At 57.2% G+C, this 17988-nt stretch overlaps 6 protein-coding genes across 6 annotated transcripts; 2 read left to right on the forward strand and 4 right to left on the reverse strand.

Annotated features, from left to right (window-relative positions):
• Nucleotides 1–1426: 1426 nt before the first annotated feature.
• Nucleotides 1427–2163, reverse strand: GGTG_06451 (hypothetical protein; the record flags this gene model as incomplete). Its single annotated transcript, XM_009224268.1, has 3 exons — nucleotides 1427–1676; nucleotides 1738–1760; nucleotides 1867–2163. 3 exons carry the CDS (start codon nucleotides 2161–2163, stop codon nucleotides 1427–1429), a joined length of 570 nt encoding a protein of 189 aa, XP_009222532.1.
• An 884-nt stretch (nucleotides 2164–3047) lies between these two features.
• Nucleotides 3048–4035, forward strand: GGTG_06452 (hypothetical protein; the record flags this gene model as incomplete). The annotated part of the gene is made up of 4 exons (XM_009224269.1): nucleotides 3048–3085; nucleotides 3341–3371; nucleotides 3693–3793; nucleotides 3936–4035. 4 exons carry the CDS (start codon nucleotides 3048–3050, stop codon nucleotides 4033–4035), a joined length of 270 nt encoding a protein of 89 aa, XP_009222533.1.
• A 222-nt stretch (nucleotides 4036–4257) lies between these two features.
• GGTG_06453 (hypothetical protein) lies at nucleotides 4258–5293 on the reverse strand (the record flags this gene model as incomplete). The annotated part of the gene is made up of 4 exons (XM_009224270.1): nucleotides 4258–4329; nucleotides 4442–4552; nucleotides 4954–5043; nucleotides 5108–5293. The coding sequence occupies 4 exons, from the start codon at nucleotides 5291–5293 to the stop codon at nucleotides 4258–4260; spliced, it is 459 nt and encodes a 152-aa protein (XP_009222534.1).
• A 3931-nt stretch (nucleotides 5294–9224) lies between these two features.
• Nucleotides 9225–12109, reverse strand: GGTG_06454 (hypothetical protein). The gene is made up of 2 exons (XM_009224271.1): nucleotides 11601–12109; nucleotides 9225–11509 (listed from the first exon to the last, which is right to left on the reverse strand). The coding sequence occupies exons 1-2, from the start codon at nucleotides 11913–11915 to the stop codon at nucleotides 9614–9616; spliced, it is 2211 nt and encodes a 736-aa protein (XP_009222535.1). The 5' UTR covers nucleotides 11916–12109; the 3' UTR covers nucleotides 9225–9613.
• Nucleotides 12110–12514: 405 nt separating this feature from the next.
• On the reverse strand, nucleotides 12515–15060 carry GGTG_06455 (pantothenate transporter liz; the record flags this gene model as incomplete). The annotated part of the gene is made up of 10 exons (XM_009224272.1): nucleotides 14815–15060; nucleotides 14649–14726; nucleotides 14563–14573; nucleotides 14378–14474; nucleotides 14241–14301; nucleotides 14019–14167; nucleotides 13776–13937; nucleotides 13292–13683; nucleotides 13100–13210; nucleotides 12515–13021 (listed from the first exon to the last, which is right to left on the reverse strand). Exons 1-10 carry the CDS (start codon nucleotides 14882–14884, stop codon nucleotides 12515–12517), a joined length of 1638 nt encoding a protein of 545 aa, XP_009222536.1. The 5' UTR covers nucleotides 14885–15060.
• A 1050-nt stretch (nucleotides 15061–16110) lies between these two features.
• On the forward strand, nucleotides 16111–17561 carry GGTG_06456 (hypothetical protein; the record flags this gene model as incomplete). The annotated part of the gene is made up of 4 exons (XM_009224273.1): nucleotides 16111–16303; nucleotides 16375–16671; nucleotides 16750–17351; nucleotides 17436–17561. Exons 1-4 carry the CDS (start codon nucleotides 16228–16230, stop codon nucleotides 17559–17561), a joined length of 1101 nt encoding a protein of 366 aa, XP_009222537.1. The 5' UTR covers nucleotides 16111–16227.
• Nucleotides 17562–17988: the final 427 nt, after the last annotated feature.

Below are 17988 nucleotides of genomic sequence, written 5' to 3' on the forward strand. Positions count from 1 at the left end.
ATATTCCCCACTACCACAAAAAAAAGGAGCCCATTTAGTTTGCAGTCATTTTGCCCTCTGCATCTATGATTTAGCAAAGCAAACAACGTTATTGTGGCTATAAGTAGTGCTTTTTGCATCAAAATAATTACAAATCCCTTGAACGCGTATTCTTTTCGGTGTAAAATGGTGCGCGGGCATATTGTTCGGTTTTGGCGCTGGTGCAATTGTGTTGGGAGAGGTGGAGTTTGGGTGGGGAAAAACATTTGCAGTCCGGTTTTTTTTCCGGGCATCGTGGCTGTCTAGCCAACCAGCAGTCTGATTTTAGGTAGGACCGTCGCAGACCCTGTGATCCAACGGCCCGGACGCTAGATAAGGAGCTGCCGGGTTGGGCTTGAGAGCTCGAGTCGTTAGAGCCCTCCCACGTGCAAAAAGTGACATAGGAACTGGTGGTGGGGAGAAGATGTGATGGTTGGCAAGGTGTGAAATTATCCATCCTCATCCGAGGTGTCTATACAATCCTGTAGTGCTAGAGAGCGAACCGCATCGAGCATGGCCGACCTGCTACCCGTGAGTGAGGGGTTTGAGCTCGACGTCTCGTGGGAAATGACAAAAGTGACAAAAAAAAACAAGGTCTATTCCACCTGATCCAGAAGGTACAGAAATGCGTGTGTCAAACGCCCCAAGCATGCAAAAATGCTGAACCAACCAGGTACCTCGTATGCACCAGACCCAAAGTTCGGAAGACAAGAGACCCAAGTGAGAGACACCGTCTTTGAAGCCCATAATATTGATAACAAAAGAGCACCAAGAAAAATGTGGCAGTATGCAAGCCATGGTATCATGCAGATGAATCAGAAAGCAAGAAGGCCCCGCCTGACTGAGAATGTCGGGGGGTTGTGTAAAACGCCGGTCCATGATACACCATGTGATGGGAAACAAGCACGAGCGTCATAACATGGGGGAATAGAGCGAAGGAAATATGTCATGCGTCGTCGCTGAAGAATCTTTGCTGATATAAAAGCAATATGATAGATGGTTGGGGTATCGGGGGGGTATCTTGTGGCGTATGATGTTTGTTGCTCCGCGTAGACTGTAGGAAATATCGAAATGGAAGCGATTCAAATGGGGTGTCGGGCCGAGCTTCGAAGCAGGAGTGCGCCGGGCTTCTCCAACTTGGAAGCCGCGTCGTTGGTAGTCTAGCTGCCAGTTTGTGCGACTGCTGGCCGTGCGTTTGCATGATGCCGCACGACCAGTCCGAACGCCATGATATGTCGGCGCCCGTGGCCGCAATGCTCAGACGGCGCGCCGTCAGCGCTGCGGCCGGCCTTGTTGTTCTGGCCGAGGCGGAAGAGCCACTCTTGGAGCAGGGGGTGTGTGTGTGTATGTGTGTGAGAGAGTGTGCACGCAGTCTAGGGAAGAGGGTGCGCGGTCCTTTCTCCACGTCTCACTGCAGCGCCGCCAACAGCTCCGAGAGCCGCGTGGGGAAGTAGGCGTCGTCGTGGGCGCCATAGTCACTGCCCTTGAGGCAGCCTGCCGTCAACCAGCGACGCGGGTTTCGGTTCGCCCGGGGGCGTGGTTCCCCAGTCGTGATGCGAACCCAAGGAGGCGATGGCTCCATTGGTTGAGGCGGGACGGCGGCGGTGGCAACATCGGGGACGCCGCGCAGGCGTGTGGCGAGCGAGGGGTGAGAACTCCTAGTGCTTCACCGCATCGCCCTTGCTGCCATGCGACTTGTGATGTCGGTGAGAGGTGGACGGGGCGTCGTAGTGGGCACGAACCTGCGGAGCAGAAAGAGGCGGTGTTAGCTGGCTGCTGCATGCACTGTGACCTGTAAGATGCCGTGGGGTGCAAAAAAAGAAAAAAAAAAGGGGCGCACGCGCGTACCCTCTGACGACCCCTGGACTCCTCCTCCTCGTCGCTCTCCATCGTCCTGGAGCTCTCGTCGCCGAGGCTGAAGCGCCGACGGTCCTCCTCGTACCAGGTGCTGAGCGACTTGCCGCCGAAGGTGAGGTCGTCGTCGTCTATGGGCGTGGCCATGAGCCATGCGGGCTCCTGCTGCATGAAGCCGTAGCTGGCGTCGGTGTCGTAGTAGTACTGCATCATGCCCGATGCGCTCGCGGCGGCGGAGCTGCTGGACGAGGAGACGGCCGAGCCGGCCTGATTGCTCGACGAGCCCGTCATTTTGTTGAGTGTCGAACAGCGGCGATAGGAATGCTGTTGCGTCTTCTGTTGTGGGAGCCCGTGGCGGTAAGGGCTTTGGGTCTTGCACGAGTGCCTGTGGCTGTAGGCGGTGTGGTGGGAGTGTTGGTGATGGTGTCTATCAGAGCCGTCTCGTGTGAGGTGGTGACTGTGGTGATGGTGAAGGCCGGAAGATGAACTCGAGAGTTTGGGTCTCGGGCTGGGGGCGCTCATGGCCTGGCCTTATAGATCTAAGCTGGAAGGGAGACTCGCGGGATGGGGGGGTGTGCCGGGAAGCGCAATGGGAGGGTACACCGGGCAGGTACGTAGCTCAGAGTCGGCGGAATGTTGAGTCGTTGACGGAGGGTGAGAAAAAAAGGAAAGCGGAGGAGGGTGTGTGATGGCGGTGGATGGGAGGTGTGTTGGGGTAAGATCGGAACCGATCGGGGGCAGCTGCAAGGTTGGGCGGCTGGTGGCTGCTGTGGACCTGCAATTTTTCCCTCTCCTTAAGTGCTGAGGTGTGTGGTGTGTGTGGTGTGTGTGCCGGCCCAGGTGGTGTCGGTCGGGCCTGCGCCCGCTGGGAAGGGTACGTGTCAGACAGGGGGGTGTGCACGTCCTGTTTTTTGCTCTTCCCGCTCGCTCCACGCTTCCTTTCCACGTTCGGTGCGGGGTTTTGATGTTTAGGTTGGGCCTTTGTTTTTGATAAACCGACCCCCTCTCCTCTGCCCTGTGGTCTCCCCTGTGGTCTCGGCCCAGCCGGGTCCTGGCTGGGTGGTGTCTTGTTCAACGTGCCGGCTGGTGGATGGGAGGGATGCGTCCGCGGATGGACGGAACAGGAAGCTCGGCGCGATTGTTATGCCAAACAGAGAATTCCAAACAGAGGACGAATGGAGGTGGCGGAGGATGTCGCTGTCTGCGCTACTGTGTAAGTGGCTACCAAGGTCCGACAATCGACGATGGTCCGGCCTGGAATGACAAGAGGATCGATGTTTTGTCTCGATTCGTGTGATGGCGGCGGAGGGTTCCCTGATTTTATCGTCCTGGCTGCTTGGCGCGTCGGGTCGGGCACAGCTGGGAGGTCTTTTCGGAGGTCTTTTTGGAGGTCTTTTCTATCCTTGATATTTGTATTGGTCTCGGCCTGCAAAGAGCGGCTGACTGACTATTGCTCACAGCGCGTCAGCTTCCTCAAGCACACAAATCCAAAAAAGAGGGTGGACGGCCGACGAATAAACTTGTATTCTAGGCCTATAGCGACACCCGGGACGGACAGAAAATGACACGGGGCCGGACCTGGAGGCCAGCACGGCCACAAGAGGTCGGAATTGGCATACACACATGCGCACGCACTCACGCACGCACACGACCACATCCACAGACACGGGCACCCACACACGCCCACACACACACACACACCACCACCCGTGTGCGTCTCGCGCGTGAAACACGGGCGCACGAGTCGCAAACAGGAGCGCTCTCAGACAACGACAAAACGACGCGGCGAGACTGACTGACTGACGGGCGTGGGTTGGGAGGGATGGAGGCGGAACAGAAAATCCAATCTGGAGCTGGCGGCGCAACACGGACGACGCTGGCTGCAGACGGGGGGCACGTACCTGGAGATCTGGGCTTGGAGGTGCGGATCGGTAGGCGTCTGATAGTTCGCGATCTGGTCCGGATGGCTGCTTTATGTATACAAGCCCGCGCACACATGCATGGCATTCGAGGGGGCGGCTTGTGGACTTTATTAGATCACATCAGCACCAGCATCACATCAGAGCGAGCAGCAACAGCAGCAGGCAGGCAGGCAACAACCAGAAGCCGCCAGCCGCGGCGGCCAACGAGGAGGCGGCCTCACCTCGGGCCGTCCAGCAGTGATCCCCCTCTCTTGGGCGAGATGGAGGGTCAAGGCCTTGACCCGGTGGGACCCGAGACGAGACCCGCCAGTCCCCGCCCCGACAATTCGGAGTAAATGGTAAATGGCAAATGCGGCAGGCAGTCTGGTGCTGTACTATACTGTGTGCAGGGTGTAGGGTGTTCTGTGCGTGTTCAAAGTTGCCTGCCGACTGGCAATTGCTAGTTCGTGTAACTCGAGCATAATCATGGCGACAAACTGACGCCTTGGGCGGCAAGGTTTGCATCCCGCCACTTGTGTTCCTCACCCTTGCCTCCCTGTACAGTAACAGGTTTTCGGTTCGTTTGTTTTGTTGTACGCGGGCAAAAAAGAAAAAAAAAGAAAAAGTGCGGTGTAAAAAAAACGCAAAACGTCGACGAGTACGTGGACAGTGTCAATGATGACGATGTCTGACGGGGCTGGCGGGGCTTGGCGGCAAACCAGCTGTGGCTCCCAGGTGCTAGGCTCCTCGTCGGGGGCGTTCAATCTGTTTGCTACGGCCTGGGTGGCAGACAAAGGTCGAGCCAGGATTGATCTACGCGGATGCCGCCACTCCCCTGACGTGTGATGTCGTGCTCTCTTGCAAGGCAACTGCCCTTTTTACAGCAAGCACCCCGAATCCGACCGGGGACCAGCGACGGGCCCCTTCTCCTTGGCTAGCGTGACTCGGGAGGAGGGGCGAGCGGACAACGTGGCATGCTCACCTAGGTTTGTTGTGGCATCCTTTCTTCTTCCTCTCATTCATTTGGCCTCCCGATTGCCCAGCTGTCCGACGGTCCCCCGAAAGCCTCCCAATCAGCTGGGTCGACGCAAACAGCGGGAGAGGTGCAGGCGGACCTGCGGCCCTTTTGCCCTTTTGTCCTTTTGCCCCTCTTGGGAGGGGCTAAAGCCGGGGGGCTTACTGCGGGCGGGATCTGCAGGCCAAGCTCCTCAGCCCGGGGTGGCGGCGGGATTGTCGCGGTGGGGGGTCCGTCAATGATGGTGACAAGTCCCTTGGAGTAGTAGCCAGTGGTAGCGCAAAGGCACATCCCCTGCCTGTTGACGCCGAAATCGTACCATGAGGCCTAATGGAGTATTTGAGTCCCGTCGGGGTGCCATGGGAGCGCCGGCGGGGTTGACAGGGCTAACATTCATGCCGTATTGCATAGTCTTGGCTGTATATTTCAAGGACGGCAGAGCACAGGTGTCCATCAGAGAAGGGTACAGTCCGGGGTTAGTGTCAATGCTTTCAGCTCCGTCCATCCTGCAGGGTTTGGTAGCCCGACATTGAGGGCAAACAAAGCCAAGAATAGGGCATAGTAGAAGAGAATTAAAGAATGAAGGCCGGGATCACAATGAAAACATTTCCAGACCTGCCTGCTCTGTAAACCTACCCCTCCACCCCCGCCTCGCCCACCCCACAGCTGCCCGCAGGCGGCTGTCGTGGTCATCTAGGAATGCTTCCGTTGCAGGCCAAGGAAGCGAACATCCCCCCCCTGCGTAGTCCCCTCTTCGAGCTATCGGATGCATGCCGTCCCAGCTGGGAAACATGACTGCGCGCGTTGGGCGCATCTACAGCTGCGTCGGCGCAAAAGCGCTGCACACGCGCACACACAAGCACACGAAAGTATGGGAAGGCCCGTGGAGGGGGGGAGGAGGGGGGATTGACTGGCGCGGCGCGGGCTGACGTGGTGTGGTGGTGGAGGAGAGGAGGAGGAGGCTCATGGAAGCATCACGTCTTGTTGGGCCGTTCAGCTTCCCCGGAGGGGCCCCGTCTGCAGCCACTGAATGGGAAGACAACCCGGCTAGGCGGTACCTAATCAGGCTCTTCTGCCGGGGGAGTGGTTCAGGCCAGCCAGCGGTTGACAACAACAACAACGCAGAGGCGCCGTCACACTGCGACTGCGCGTGCTTTGCTTTTCTGCGGGACAACATGGGGTGCGGCGACCTACCGGCTGCGCTGGCATGGAGAGGCCGCTGCAGCCGGGCGAGAGAAGGAGGCGACCTATCGTACGTCGCAGCCCAGGCGTGCGGCTCGCTCGGGGCTGAGTGTGTTGACACCTCAGCGCGGCTTGGGCTTTTTTTCATGTATCGCCGCAGCCCAGGTCCAATCCCAGCTGGCCGTGGCACCTTGAGGCCGCCATTTCTGCGAGCGTCCCTGGGCTGGGTAGGTGTCCACCGTTGCCCAATGGATGCCACATGCTGCTTTTGGCTGCCTTACCGAGCGAGGCCAGATCTTTTGCCGAGCTGGCACCCCATGGAGCGATTTACCAACTTGGGCCGTATTTGGCCTCGTTTACCCGTCCATTCGAGCCTGCTCGTGTCTGTATTAATGGTTCCCGCTGCAGGTAAGGCTGACCTCCATCAACCTCGTCGCGGGAGGGTGGGATATATCTGATGATTTGGGGAGGGGAAACAAAAGGAAGCGTCAGCAGCCCATATTGGTCCCTCCATCGCATGCCATCAATCTAAGAACCCAGCCACCTCGTCCTTCTAATCCCTGATCCCTCGCTCCGACCAACCCCGGCTTCCTGTTTTCTTTCTGTCTCGCGCGTTGGGCGGCTGCTGCTTTGCGGCCAGACTTGTGCTGGCCTCGGCAAGAATGCGCCACGCCAGGCAGCTGACAGTCTCTCCACACCAATCGTGCGCTCCCTTCCCCGCAGATGAGAGACCTGGAGCGGTCCCGCGACGCCCATAGGCGGGCGGTGTCTACGTAAAATATCCTATCTGGATCAACAGTCTGTGATTGTGCAGGAGGAACGTTGCAGCTGTGAGCTTGTACAACATTCGCCGCTTGGAGCTTTGGACGGGCAAATTTTGGGGATACTTTGATGCATCTAAGCCATTACACAGTGCCATCAGTGCGGGGAGAGCTCGAGGGATGGCTGGCTATCACGGCTATTTGGACGCTTTTAGCCCATTTAATCCCTTAACATCTCGACCAGACGGCGAAGCGGGCCAGACTCAGCCCTAGCTAGTGAGGCTTAGGGAGAAGTAGCGGGCATGCTTGATGATCCGCTCACTCAGCGCGAGATGGCGCTGGTCAGACGGCCGACAGCGACGAGACGGACGGCACTAGAAGCCATGCACCCGCCCTGCTTTTGGGGCCCCTACCGATGTTAATGAGGTCGACGGGAGACAGATGACTCCCCACGCAGATCGCCATCGATGCTCTCGTGACGCCATCCCGCGCTTGAATGTCTTGGAACCACTTCGGGTGCTGGACTCTAGGGCTTGACCGTGCGTGTGTGCGTGCTTCTTTCTACTTGGCCAAGTTAATCGGCAGCCGACCTCACATCATCACATCCAGTCCGCGGTTACCCGACCCGAGGGAGGTGCGTGACCTGCCCACATCGGGCCCGACCTGTGCCGACGACGGCCCCAACCTCGACTGAAAAGACACGGGTCTGGAAAGTAGCGGAGCTCCTGCGAGGGATTCTCGGGTGTCTCGGCAGAATGGGCGGCGTCGCGCTCATCCCGTGGGTTGCAGTCGGACTCGTGCGGTTGGTGGTTGCTGGCTTATTATCCCTTTGTCCCCCGCACCAGCATCAGCTCGCGTGCGGCGGGCTGACGGCGGGGGGAGGGGCGTGTGGTTGTGCCCACATTTTAGCATTGAAATGCCCGTCGGGAGGTCAAGGGTTTTCACATGAATGGCATGAGCAAAGCCTCGTAGGGCTGGACTGGGCCACGCTCCTGGACTTGCCCCGGACTCGCCGATGGTCCAGAGCTTTTTCTTTTTGGTGAGGACATCGAGAGCTGTCTGTCGCCTACTGCGCACGAATAGTGTAGCAACATCCTGCTTGGCATGGCTTTTGGTGTCTGTGCAGTCTTTGTGTTGCCAGCTTTTGGTCAAAGGGCACGGATTTGATTATCCCTCGTCTATTGCCGGATTATCACCATCTGCCTGCCGGCTAAGAATAAGAATCACTAGGCATGCAAGGTCAACGAGGGCAAAAACACACAGCCGCGCTTCTCCCGTACGTCTCCCTTCACGGGCTTTACATACGAGCGCTAGCCACTGTTGGCTTCGGTGACCTTGGCCCGCGATGAGAGCCACCAGCGCAAGACGTGTGTGTCGACGCGATTCATCTTGCCACAAAGTTGCCACTTGCTTTTTTGACAACTACCATGGTCCAAGACACCGTTCCTTGCACATCAAGGAGCTCGACAGCGACTAAGCTGTGTCGTTTCGACACTGACAAGTTCAAGGTTACAGTACAGCAGTAATTTTGCCACTTTGGGGCGACTGCATATGGGCCGCGACTCTTGGTTGAACGCTCGCCCGAGTCTGGAGCCTTGGACTTGCTCACATTTTTTTTCTCCCTTCTGCCAGACTGCCGACTAGGAGCCAAGTTGGCTCCGACCGCCGGAGCCGCAAAGGCTGGCGCAGATAGATTTGCCCGTCCGAGGCAGGCCTAACCCGTGGTTTCCGAGCAGCCTGCCCCTCCGCTCCCCCGCACAACCCCTCACAGCGACTCCAATCATCAGATTTCGGCTCACAGCGGGCGATCAATTCAAATCCTCCCCTGCAGAAACCCACTGTTGAGTCGTCATGCTAACCGCTAGTTTGACGGCTTCCTCGGGCTCTCTCAAAACTGTAGAGCTTTTGGTCCTCAAAGACCTGATTTTCCCTTGCGAATCTCCGCGGAACCTGACGGGCAGAGTTCGGAGTGACCTCATCGCACATGGGGGTGGCTTGTGCCGCCGACTAGATCCACCCCCCTTCCCCTGGCTCACCATCTCACCCATCGCCTGCGTGCCAAGGGCGAAATGACGTCGTTATCCCAAAGGCCCAACGCAACAGCCCGCAGTGCTTGGATGAGTGTTAACCCGCCGCAAAACCAACGCTGCCTCAGCCCCCATGGCAACAATGATGCCCATCCTCCTCCCAGCCTTTTGGGCTTTGCCGTGTTTGCTTGGCATTGGATCTCCTGTCGATTGCTGATCCGGCAGCCGGTTGATGCCCTCCATTTGCCCTCGCTCGGCTTGACTGCTTCATTCGGCCAAACGCAACGTCGGTGCTGGCCAGGCCCCGAAATCCTGGAAAAAGCTTCCTTCGACTCGTGCCCCTCACCCCTACCGCCACGCCTCTGCCTCACCTGGTGTGAAATGTTCTGGTCGCCTTCTTCGTCGGAACGTGTCGCCTCCTGCACATCCGCAGAAAGGTTTCGGACGGGAACAAAACAGGGATAGAGACAGGGCCCGGGATTCTGAGTTGACGAAGGCCGAGACCGCAGATGCTGGATCAAGGCCTCGCGCCCGTCGGCTCCAACGTGTTCAGCCAACTCTGATTCGGCAAGCGGCACTGCCACCGCCAGAGGTAGACCCCCCAGGCCTGCCGCGCACGTGGAAAATGCTCCCAGATTTGGACGAAGCGGTCAGGATCACCTCGCAAGCCACATACGTGGCCTATCCTGATTTTCATATATGTATGTAATCTCACAAAGCTCAAGTGCGCGCATCTTGGCGATTGTGGAACAATTGAGCAATATGCATCATCGCGGGAAATCCTTATGCGGGCCGTAATTCCTCACTGACGCCATGTACTCCCGTAGTATCGAAACACTCGTAGTCCAACCTCTGTCATGCCAGCCGAACCCACCCCCTCCTGGGTTTCAAATTCCGGGCATGCAAGCCCAAGGGCCGGTGTTTAAAGTCTGGCACTGGCAGAATGTCCCTCGAATAGAGGGACCAGCACGATTTCCATGTGTCCTTGGAAGTTTTCGGGCTCTCTGGGTACAGGTAGCAGTCGCCGATCACCTTGAACGCGGTATGGGAGTCATGGAGCGTCTGGCGAAGGATCATGTGCGTCTGACCAGACCTCAGTATGTGAACCTCGTCTCCCAGCAATACCGACGACGGCCCCAGCCCCATAAAGCCGCTTGTGGCTATAAAAAAGGCTCGACCCTCGGTGGCGAGCTTCATCGCCATGTTGAAGTACTGAGGGTTGTACGCCGCGCTCGGAGGCTTTCTAGAGAAGTTTGACGAGTGTAGCCGGGCGGATAAGGACTGGTGATATGGAGTCCCTTCCATTACCTTGTCCACAGCGGGCGCAAGGTGTGTTGCGAACCAGTGCATGAGGTCGACTTGCTCTTGCTCCCAGTCTGCTTGGCTCCCAAGCCTGATAAACCTCACAGATTCATCGCTCTTGGTCTTCACAGCCCGCAGCCCCCCAACAAGTGTGTTGGCCATGTAGGAAAGCATCCCTTGAAAATCCATATCAATCATGTCCAAGCCCATGTACCAGCTGTAGACCACCTGCAACGCGTGATTTTCACTGCCGCTGTCCCAGGTGATCAGCCTTTCACCGACTTTCCTCACCACACCGCCGGTGAACAGCGACTGCATCTCGAGGTAATCGGAACCGATCGAACAGACGTGCTCGAGATCTAAATATGGCTTATGGCGCAAGCCGGAGGCCAAGTAATTATTGGCGACAGTGGCTTGTACATGTGCCCATTGGTGATTCGCCTGGTATAGGTCTATCACAGCGGCCCGCGCGCGGTCTCCCGGTTCAATGATAGCCCCCCAGTCAGGAACCCAGCTTGGAAGATCGCGCCTATTCTTCCGAGTCTGATTTCCGGCCAGAAAGGCGAGGGCATGGGTACTGTCGAGGAGGGATACCGCTGTCTGCTTGTAAACATCCTTTACACTCATGGCGTAGTCTGCGGATATGGCAACAGGGTTGTCTGTCCCAGCAAGCCCCATCAAGGCATACACCTTGTCGCGTTCATCAGTCGCGTCTCGAGAGCCGAACTCTTGTAGCAGTGACAGCATCGGGTATCCGCCGCCGTCAAGCCAACGGGCTCGCAGGGTCTCAATATTGACGATGGCACGCGCAAAATGCTGCAAGACTTTGGCGTACTCGGGCGGCAGTTGTCCCTCCTGCTGCCCCGCTGTTGCTCCTGATGACTGGGACTTGGACTCGGGTAGCAGGCACGGGTGCTTCGCAGCTCTTGCGATTAAGTCCCATGGAGCCGATACATCGCCCAAGCGGATCGTCACTGGCTCGCGGGCGACGGCGACCTCTTGAACGACCCAAACGCGGCTCCACCACGGGCTGAGGAGCATTAGCCGAACAGCCTCAAAGAGACCACGCACGTCGCGCTCCCTCTCTGCGTCGAGGAGCTCTGGGAATGGCCATGTTGGTGTTGTGGATGTGTCGTAGGCCAGAGACCAAAGAAGGCAGAAGACGGAGAGGGCCGAGTTGGACTGATGGTTGCTTCTTTGCTGTCGTGTCCTCCACGAGTTCCAAAAGTCCGTAACCACTTGTCGATCGCCGGGATCGCCTCCCGCCCCGCTGCTGCTGGAGAAGTCATGCCTGGCGGCGGAAGGAGTATGAGTCTTGTGGAATGCGCGGGGAGTCCTGTGGGAAATTCCATTGCCGAGGAAGATAGTAAGTCCGCTGGCTTGAGAATAGATGTCCCTGATCAGGGGGACCTGAGCACTGCGCTCTTTGACATCCTGTTGATTGATACACTGGGCAATGTGGAGGTGGTAGTGTTAACCCGGAGAGTTCTCGTTTCTAATGCTGGCCATTCTTCCCCAAATCGTGATGCGCATCACTCACCAAGGCATCAATCCAAAAGATAGCAGGATGGGTGCTGTGTCGCAGGTAGCGCAAAGCGCAAGACAGGTTCACAGTGACCTGCCAGGGGATGCCGTTGAGGAATATCTTCTCCGTGACGCGAGCGGAGCCCCAGACATAGGAGAGGGTTTGGTACGCGGGCCGGTGAGAGGGGTCGAGCGGCCAGTTCGTCAATTCGCATCTCACATCGTCCAGCCAGGAGCCGGGGCTGATGGTGGCCAGGCGAATGACGCGCTCGCCTTGAAGGGGCAGGTATGGCGAATTGACTTGGATCCCAGAAGGAGCCTTGTTTTCCATAATAGCTCGTTCGGGTATTTTGTTGTGTAGTTGGCCTGGGTTGTGCTATTGTTTTTCTTCTTGGGGAGACCGCAGCCCAGTCGAAAAATGGAGAGAGACCAAGACTGTGGTGTTGTGAAAGGGCTCCAAACACATCGATTTTGATCACAGACTGGGCTGCCGTGATTGATGTGGGGGTGAGCCCGAGGAGCCCACCGCACGCATATGGCTGAGGGGTTCTGCAGAGATGCCTTGTGAGGCAGATACATGCCTGGGCATCTCAGTGCGGACCGCGCATTGCACAGCCTTGAGCCGCAGTCGCTTCCGACCACTGACATCTCACCCCCCTAGGTACGTACCTAGCCACAATAAAACCCCCTTCACACATTGCACAGCCCACGCAACGAAGAGCACCCGCCAGAAGCTTTGTGCCGCTTCAATGCGGTATACCGCGCGAGTGTCCGATATATGTGGGTGGTGGTGAGGGTTACCAAGTCAATATCCCGATAGCCAAGTCGCCTGGGACATTGGGAAGTCGGTCAACAGATGCCCTGATAGATTAGCCCAGGGCCCTCCCCTCGGCCCCGGATTCAATGCCCCTGGCTCGACACCTCGCACCTCTACTGTCGAGGCGTATGGTCCAGAGTCTTGACGCTACCAGCGCCACTGCTGCTGACATCCTTGTTGCTGCCGTCGCTGCCCTTGTTCGTGGATAGCCTGTTCCGCATAGCTCCAGTGGCCGCGGGTGTGCCAAAGCCTGCGTCGAAGCCGTCACTGAGCCCCTTGGTTCCGGCCCCAGCCAGGGTAGTTTCTGCCGTCGACGCTGCGCCGTCACCATCCTCTGCATTCGACTCCCCTTTTACCTGCTCCTGCTCGGGAACCTCCGGGTCCGCCTGCCTGGTCTTCCAGCGCGCCATATACCAGATCCCGAACATCAGGGTGCTCCACATCAAGAACTGGAAAACGGTCGAGGCAGGGTAGCCCCTCTTCCACTCTGGCGCTTCGACAGCTGGGAAGATAAGGAGTGGCACCCAGATCGAGGTTGAGAAGCCCATGGTCATCATGGACGAGATGATGAGGCCGCGCTCGCCAAAGTTCTCCTTGAGGGTAAAGTTGACCCATGTGTACTGTAAAACCGCGGAGCAAGGTTAGCGTTTTTGTATGGTGTGGAGGGTTAGGGAGTAAGTGGAGTGGGGAGGACGAACCAGAATTGGCGAGGCCATGCCCGAGAAGCCTCCAAAATAGAAGGCAACAAACTTGAGACCGTCGGGTACATTCCATATCGCGAGGGTTAGGCACGCAAAAAACATGGCCGCCTGTAAGACATCCGGGAGCATTAGTGAAGCCGTTCTACACACAAACCATGACGGCGAATCCGGATAGGCGCTGTCACATACAAACTGAAACGTCCAAAGCCCCCTCAGGCTCAGTGTCCCCGCGAGCGTGGTGCCCAGCCACGAGCTGATAGCACGGATCAGGTCGACGAAGGTCGGCAGGACGTTGACCATCTCGACGGGGTAGCGCGCCGACTTGAGCCACAGTGCCATGTAGGTGGTCCAGTAGTTGCTCAGGGTCAGACAGACGTAGGTCGGCACGCAAATCCACCACATTGGCCGGCTCAGGGTGTATCTGAACGTCTTCCACGTGATCCCGTCCTTCTCGACCACGGGGATGCGCTTGACAGCGAGAGCGTGCTCCTCCTCCGTCATCCACCAGCGCCGTCGCGAGATGGGAAGGCCCGGCCAGACGACAAAGCCCAGGAAGGAGATCGGGAGGGTGATGATGCCGTCTGTAATGGGTTAATTGGGTTCGTAAAAGGCGCGCCTGCAGCTGTGCCCTGAACCCCCAATCTGTGGGGATGGAGGAAAAGGAAATACTTACGGATGACAAAGAGCCAGCGCCATCCGGCACGACCCATAACGCCATTCAGGTTTTTATAGGCCGCAGCTTGCAAATAGCCTGAGAACATGGATCCGAGCGAGTTACCCATGAACCAGACTCCAGCACGCTTGAAGACCTCATCGTTCTTGTACCAGCTTCCCACTGTGCGTACGAGGCACCCCTTGGCGTCAGCTAGGGGATCAGGGTCACAGAGAAAGGTCAGGAGAGGTTGATTGAACCTACAGATCAGGTGCGTCCCGCCGAACGAGGAGGCCTCCAGGAAGCCGGTCAGGGCCCGGAGAATGTAAAGATGCCAGTTTTGCGTGACTGTGGACTGGCAGAACCCGATAATGGCCCATGAAATCTGGAGAGCTGGGAGAAGCCAGATGGCACTAAGGTGTGTGGGGTTAGACACTACTGCGGCATCGAAAGGTCCCGGTGCGATAAGGGGGTGATGTATCTCACAGTTTTCCTTTCGTCTGAAGGGTCATCAACGGAATCTGCCCGAGTACGTAGGCCGTATTGTCTTTGCCATCGTAATAGAACGTCAGTCAGCTGATTTCAGGCAGGGCCGGGACCAAGTAAAGGAGCGGTCGACTTACAGGCCATTTTATAGTAGTTGAGCTCATTTCCAAACGCCTTCAGATCTTCTCGCATGCCCGAGACGTAGGCATTGGTAATGTTTTGCTGTCCCAAAAACTGATGGGCAAAGCCTGTAAGCACTTGAGCTGGACGAGTGTTGAAGTGGAGAGGGCAGCGTTGGGCTGTAAAAACCGCGAGAACTTACTCGGCAGAAAACTGCAAGGCAGGTCGGATTAATGGCTATCAGCTCCCGTAGCTAAGATGAGACCGCCGAGGCTGGAGCGAACTTACAGCTCAGCGACCCAAAGATCAGAATGGCGAGATCAAGCTTTCTCAGCAGCCTTCTCTCGACGACCGAGTATTCCGAGGCTGAAACGGCGGCACTCTATGGTCAGCCGATTGTATCAAGGTCGCCACCATTAAGGACTTTGCGTGCCGGAAGGAAGGGGAAACATACGGTACCAATCAAATACCGATATTATGACGGCGCCCACCTTGTTGCGCTTGACCGCTGCCAAAACACCCATCTTTGGCGAGTTCAGTGGTATACTAGCAAATGATACCGGCTTGTCTGGGTGTAAACCGACTCTGCTGCCACAGGATGAAATGCTGCTGTGTAGCAGGAGGCAAGCTTAGAAAAGGGCACTACTGGGTAAAGGCCTTTTATGACGCCTGGACCCAGAACGTATATCCTCCACGGAGCGTCGTCTTGGAGGTCGAGAATCATAGCGTAGTCTCTTTCCGGAAGACAGGGCGCTATGACCCAGCAGCTTTTCCTCGTCTCTATGGCCTAGAAAATGCTCCGCGGGCTCAGTTATCTTCCGCTCGAGGCCAGAATCCGCCGAAGACGGATGTTATTCCCGGTCCATGAACATGGCCAAGTCTGCAAGTTCTCCGCCGAACGGCCAGGCTACCACCCCAAAAAGTCTTATCTCCCCAGACGACGCAAACATTGGCACCGATGGCGAATGTGATATTGGAGCACCCAACTGGATGAAGGAGTGGAGATGCGGCCAGTTGCGTGCTGGGAGATCAGGGGGCCGGAGTGTTGCTCGGCCGAGTCCATTGGGTGCTGAACGTGATGTGAGGCCCGCATGGCCCACCGCAACCCTTAGCTGACATGGTGAAGATATTGTCTCCTCCGGAAGCCAGAACAGTTTGGCAGAGAAGGGAGCACATCCGGCGGGCAGATTTTGAAGGAAAGGGGGTAAATGGTTGTGCTGACGAATACGATGTGGTCAAAAACTGGGGTTGGGGACGTGTGGGGGTTCAATGTCGTGCTGAAGACATGATGCCATCGGGGGAACCCATTGCGCCAGCGCTCCGTCCTTCAGATTTGACGCGATCAACCACGACCCGCAGGAGACTTTATTGCGGGGTAGAGGCCGAGGCGCGGGCGTTGTCATGTTATTCGAAAAACACACCAGTTTGTTCAGGGATCAGGAGGAGGACGGCAATTGGAGAGGACCAAGTGATTGGCTTGTTCGGCCTCGTGGTTCTCGATAGCTTGTCTGAGACGTGAGGAGACAGGAACAAAATGGGGGCAGATGCACGACCCGAGTTAATCCCGGGATATCTCTCAGTTCAAGGCCAGACGCAGCCACCTGCGGAATCGGACTTTGTATGGCGTATGAAATGTGTAATCAGCGAAAATGGGAATATGAAGTCATGGAGACTCGGATGCGGAGCTGCCAGATAAAGGTGTTGTCCGCCGCGCCCAGTTGCCTACTACATATCGTCCCCCCGGAGCATACCTCACCGTCCACAGTCTACCAACTTCGACCTTGTCCTAGGCACCAAGGTAGCTACATCCGAGCCAATAAATCACCACAATCAGTCGCGCCACACACACCCAACGTTCTCCCACATCATGCCGTCGGCAGCACCCAAATCATACCAGTACACTCATGTACCAGAAACACAGGAGAACCTCGACTGGGCCGATCGTATGCCTCCTCCTCCAGCTCTGATGAACGTATATTTAAGATGTACTTACCAACAGTTCTCCCTTATGAAGTACCTACCGTCGACCTATCCAAATATGGAACTCCCAACGGCAATGCAGAGTTGGCCAAGACCCTGATTGATGCCGTCAGGACAAAGGGCTTCTTTTACGTAATCAACTACGGCATCTCACAAGAGGCTGTCGACCGCCAGTTCGCCTTTGGTCAAGAGTTTTATGACCTGCCCCTAGAGGAGAAACTCAAATACGTTCCTGATCTTGAGAATGGCGTTTACAATGGCTACCGTCCGGCGGGCCGTCGCATCATGGGGAACGGCCAGCCTGACAAGGTCGAGGTCTGGAACATGGCGAGTGCGTTACTGCCGCCTCAACAACCCCCACCCCTCAGGCCTGCTTCTGTCATGGATCACACTAACACACAGTGAGCAGCAAACGACGGCCGAATCACGCAGGCGCTGCCCAAGCCCCTGAAGGACAACCAGACCGAGATCGAGTCGTTCTCCAAGGACCTGCACGACAAGGTCCTCGACCCGCTCAACCACCTGATCGCGCTGGCGCTCGAGCTGCCGCCCGACTTCCTGACGCGCCTGCACCGCTGGGACGTGCACGACGAGTCCCACCTGCGCTACATGAAGTACGGCCGGTACTCACCTGCCGAGGTCGAGCGGCTCGGCTCGGGCCACTGGGCCGACGGGCACACGGACCTGGGCACCATCACGCTGCTGTTACGGCAGCCGGTGGCGGCGCTGCAGATCAAGGACCACGCGACGGGCGAGTGGAGGTGGGCCAAGCCGCTGGACGGTAGCCTGACGGTCAACACGTGCGACGCCCTCAGCTTCCTGACGGGCGGGTACATCAAGTCGACGGTGCACAGGGTCGCGCTCCCGCCCAAGGACCAGCGCCACGTCGACCGCCTGGGCCTGCTGTACTTTGCCCGGCCGCAGAACGATCTGGTGCTCAACACTATCGACTCGCCCGTCCTGAAGAGGGAGGGCTTCACGGAAAACGAGTTTGAAGCCGGCGGGCATCATGTACCCACCATGGGTGGTAAGTCGGCGCCATGAAGGGGCATACTCCGCTTCCCACCACGCCCGCACCGTGACGGGACAATATAGCTGACCAAATTCGCCAACCGATCAACTGAATTCACGACCCTCAAGCAGAAATGGCAGCAGAGCAAGGGGTACATGAAAAAAGACCAGGTCATTCTACCGGGGTTTACAGGCAAGCTTATCAGCTGAGGAGAGACGTTTTGCAACGGATCAAGCGGCGACTTTTCGTGTACCCACGTCATGTAGTTCCAGTTGCCCCCTACAGAGCGATTACCGTAGCCACGCGACAAGTAACAGTGATTTATGGGCTACCTCGCTGGCGTGCATCGACGGTAATATGGGCAAAATTGTGCACTGTAGGGGCTAATGGATTGTGTTAAATTAGCGTTGCTCCGGCTGGAGGAAGCCTGAAGGGATCGGCCGCCTATCAGGGCTTAGGCGCCGGCAGCTCGATGGAAATGGAGTTCGGCCTTATCATGCACAACGGCTGAGAACAATGGTCTCCTTTCAGGCGCGCCGAAACAGAAGATTGAAGTCGGCAAGTGCTTGAGCATTCACAAAATAGGTGCGCGCCGCCGAGCTCGAGCACGTGCAGCCCCCGCATTCAATGTCAGGG

The sequence above is a fragment of the Gaeumannomyces tritici genome (genome assembly GCF_000145635.1).
Source record: "Gaeumannomyces tritici R3-111a-1 unplaced genomic scaffold supercont2.3, whole genome shotgun sequence".
NCBI classification, from domain to species: Eukaryota; Fungi; Ascomycota; class Sordariomycetes; order Magnaporthales; family Magnaporthaceae; genus Gaeumannomyces; species Gaeumannomyces tritici.

Excerpts from the sequence above, each read along its gene's own strand:
- GGTG_06454 (XM_009224271.1), bottom strand. The coding sequence starts at position 11,915 with ATGGAAAACAAGGCTCCTTCTGGGATCCAAGTCAATTCGCCATACCTG. Across the intron at positions 11,510-11,600 it reads TCTTTTGGATTGATGCCTTG|TGTATCAATCAACAGGATGT; the intron begins GTGAGTGATGCG and ends CACATTGCCCAG.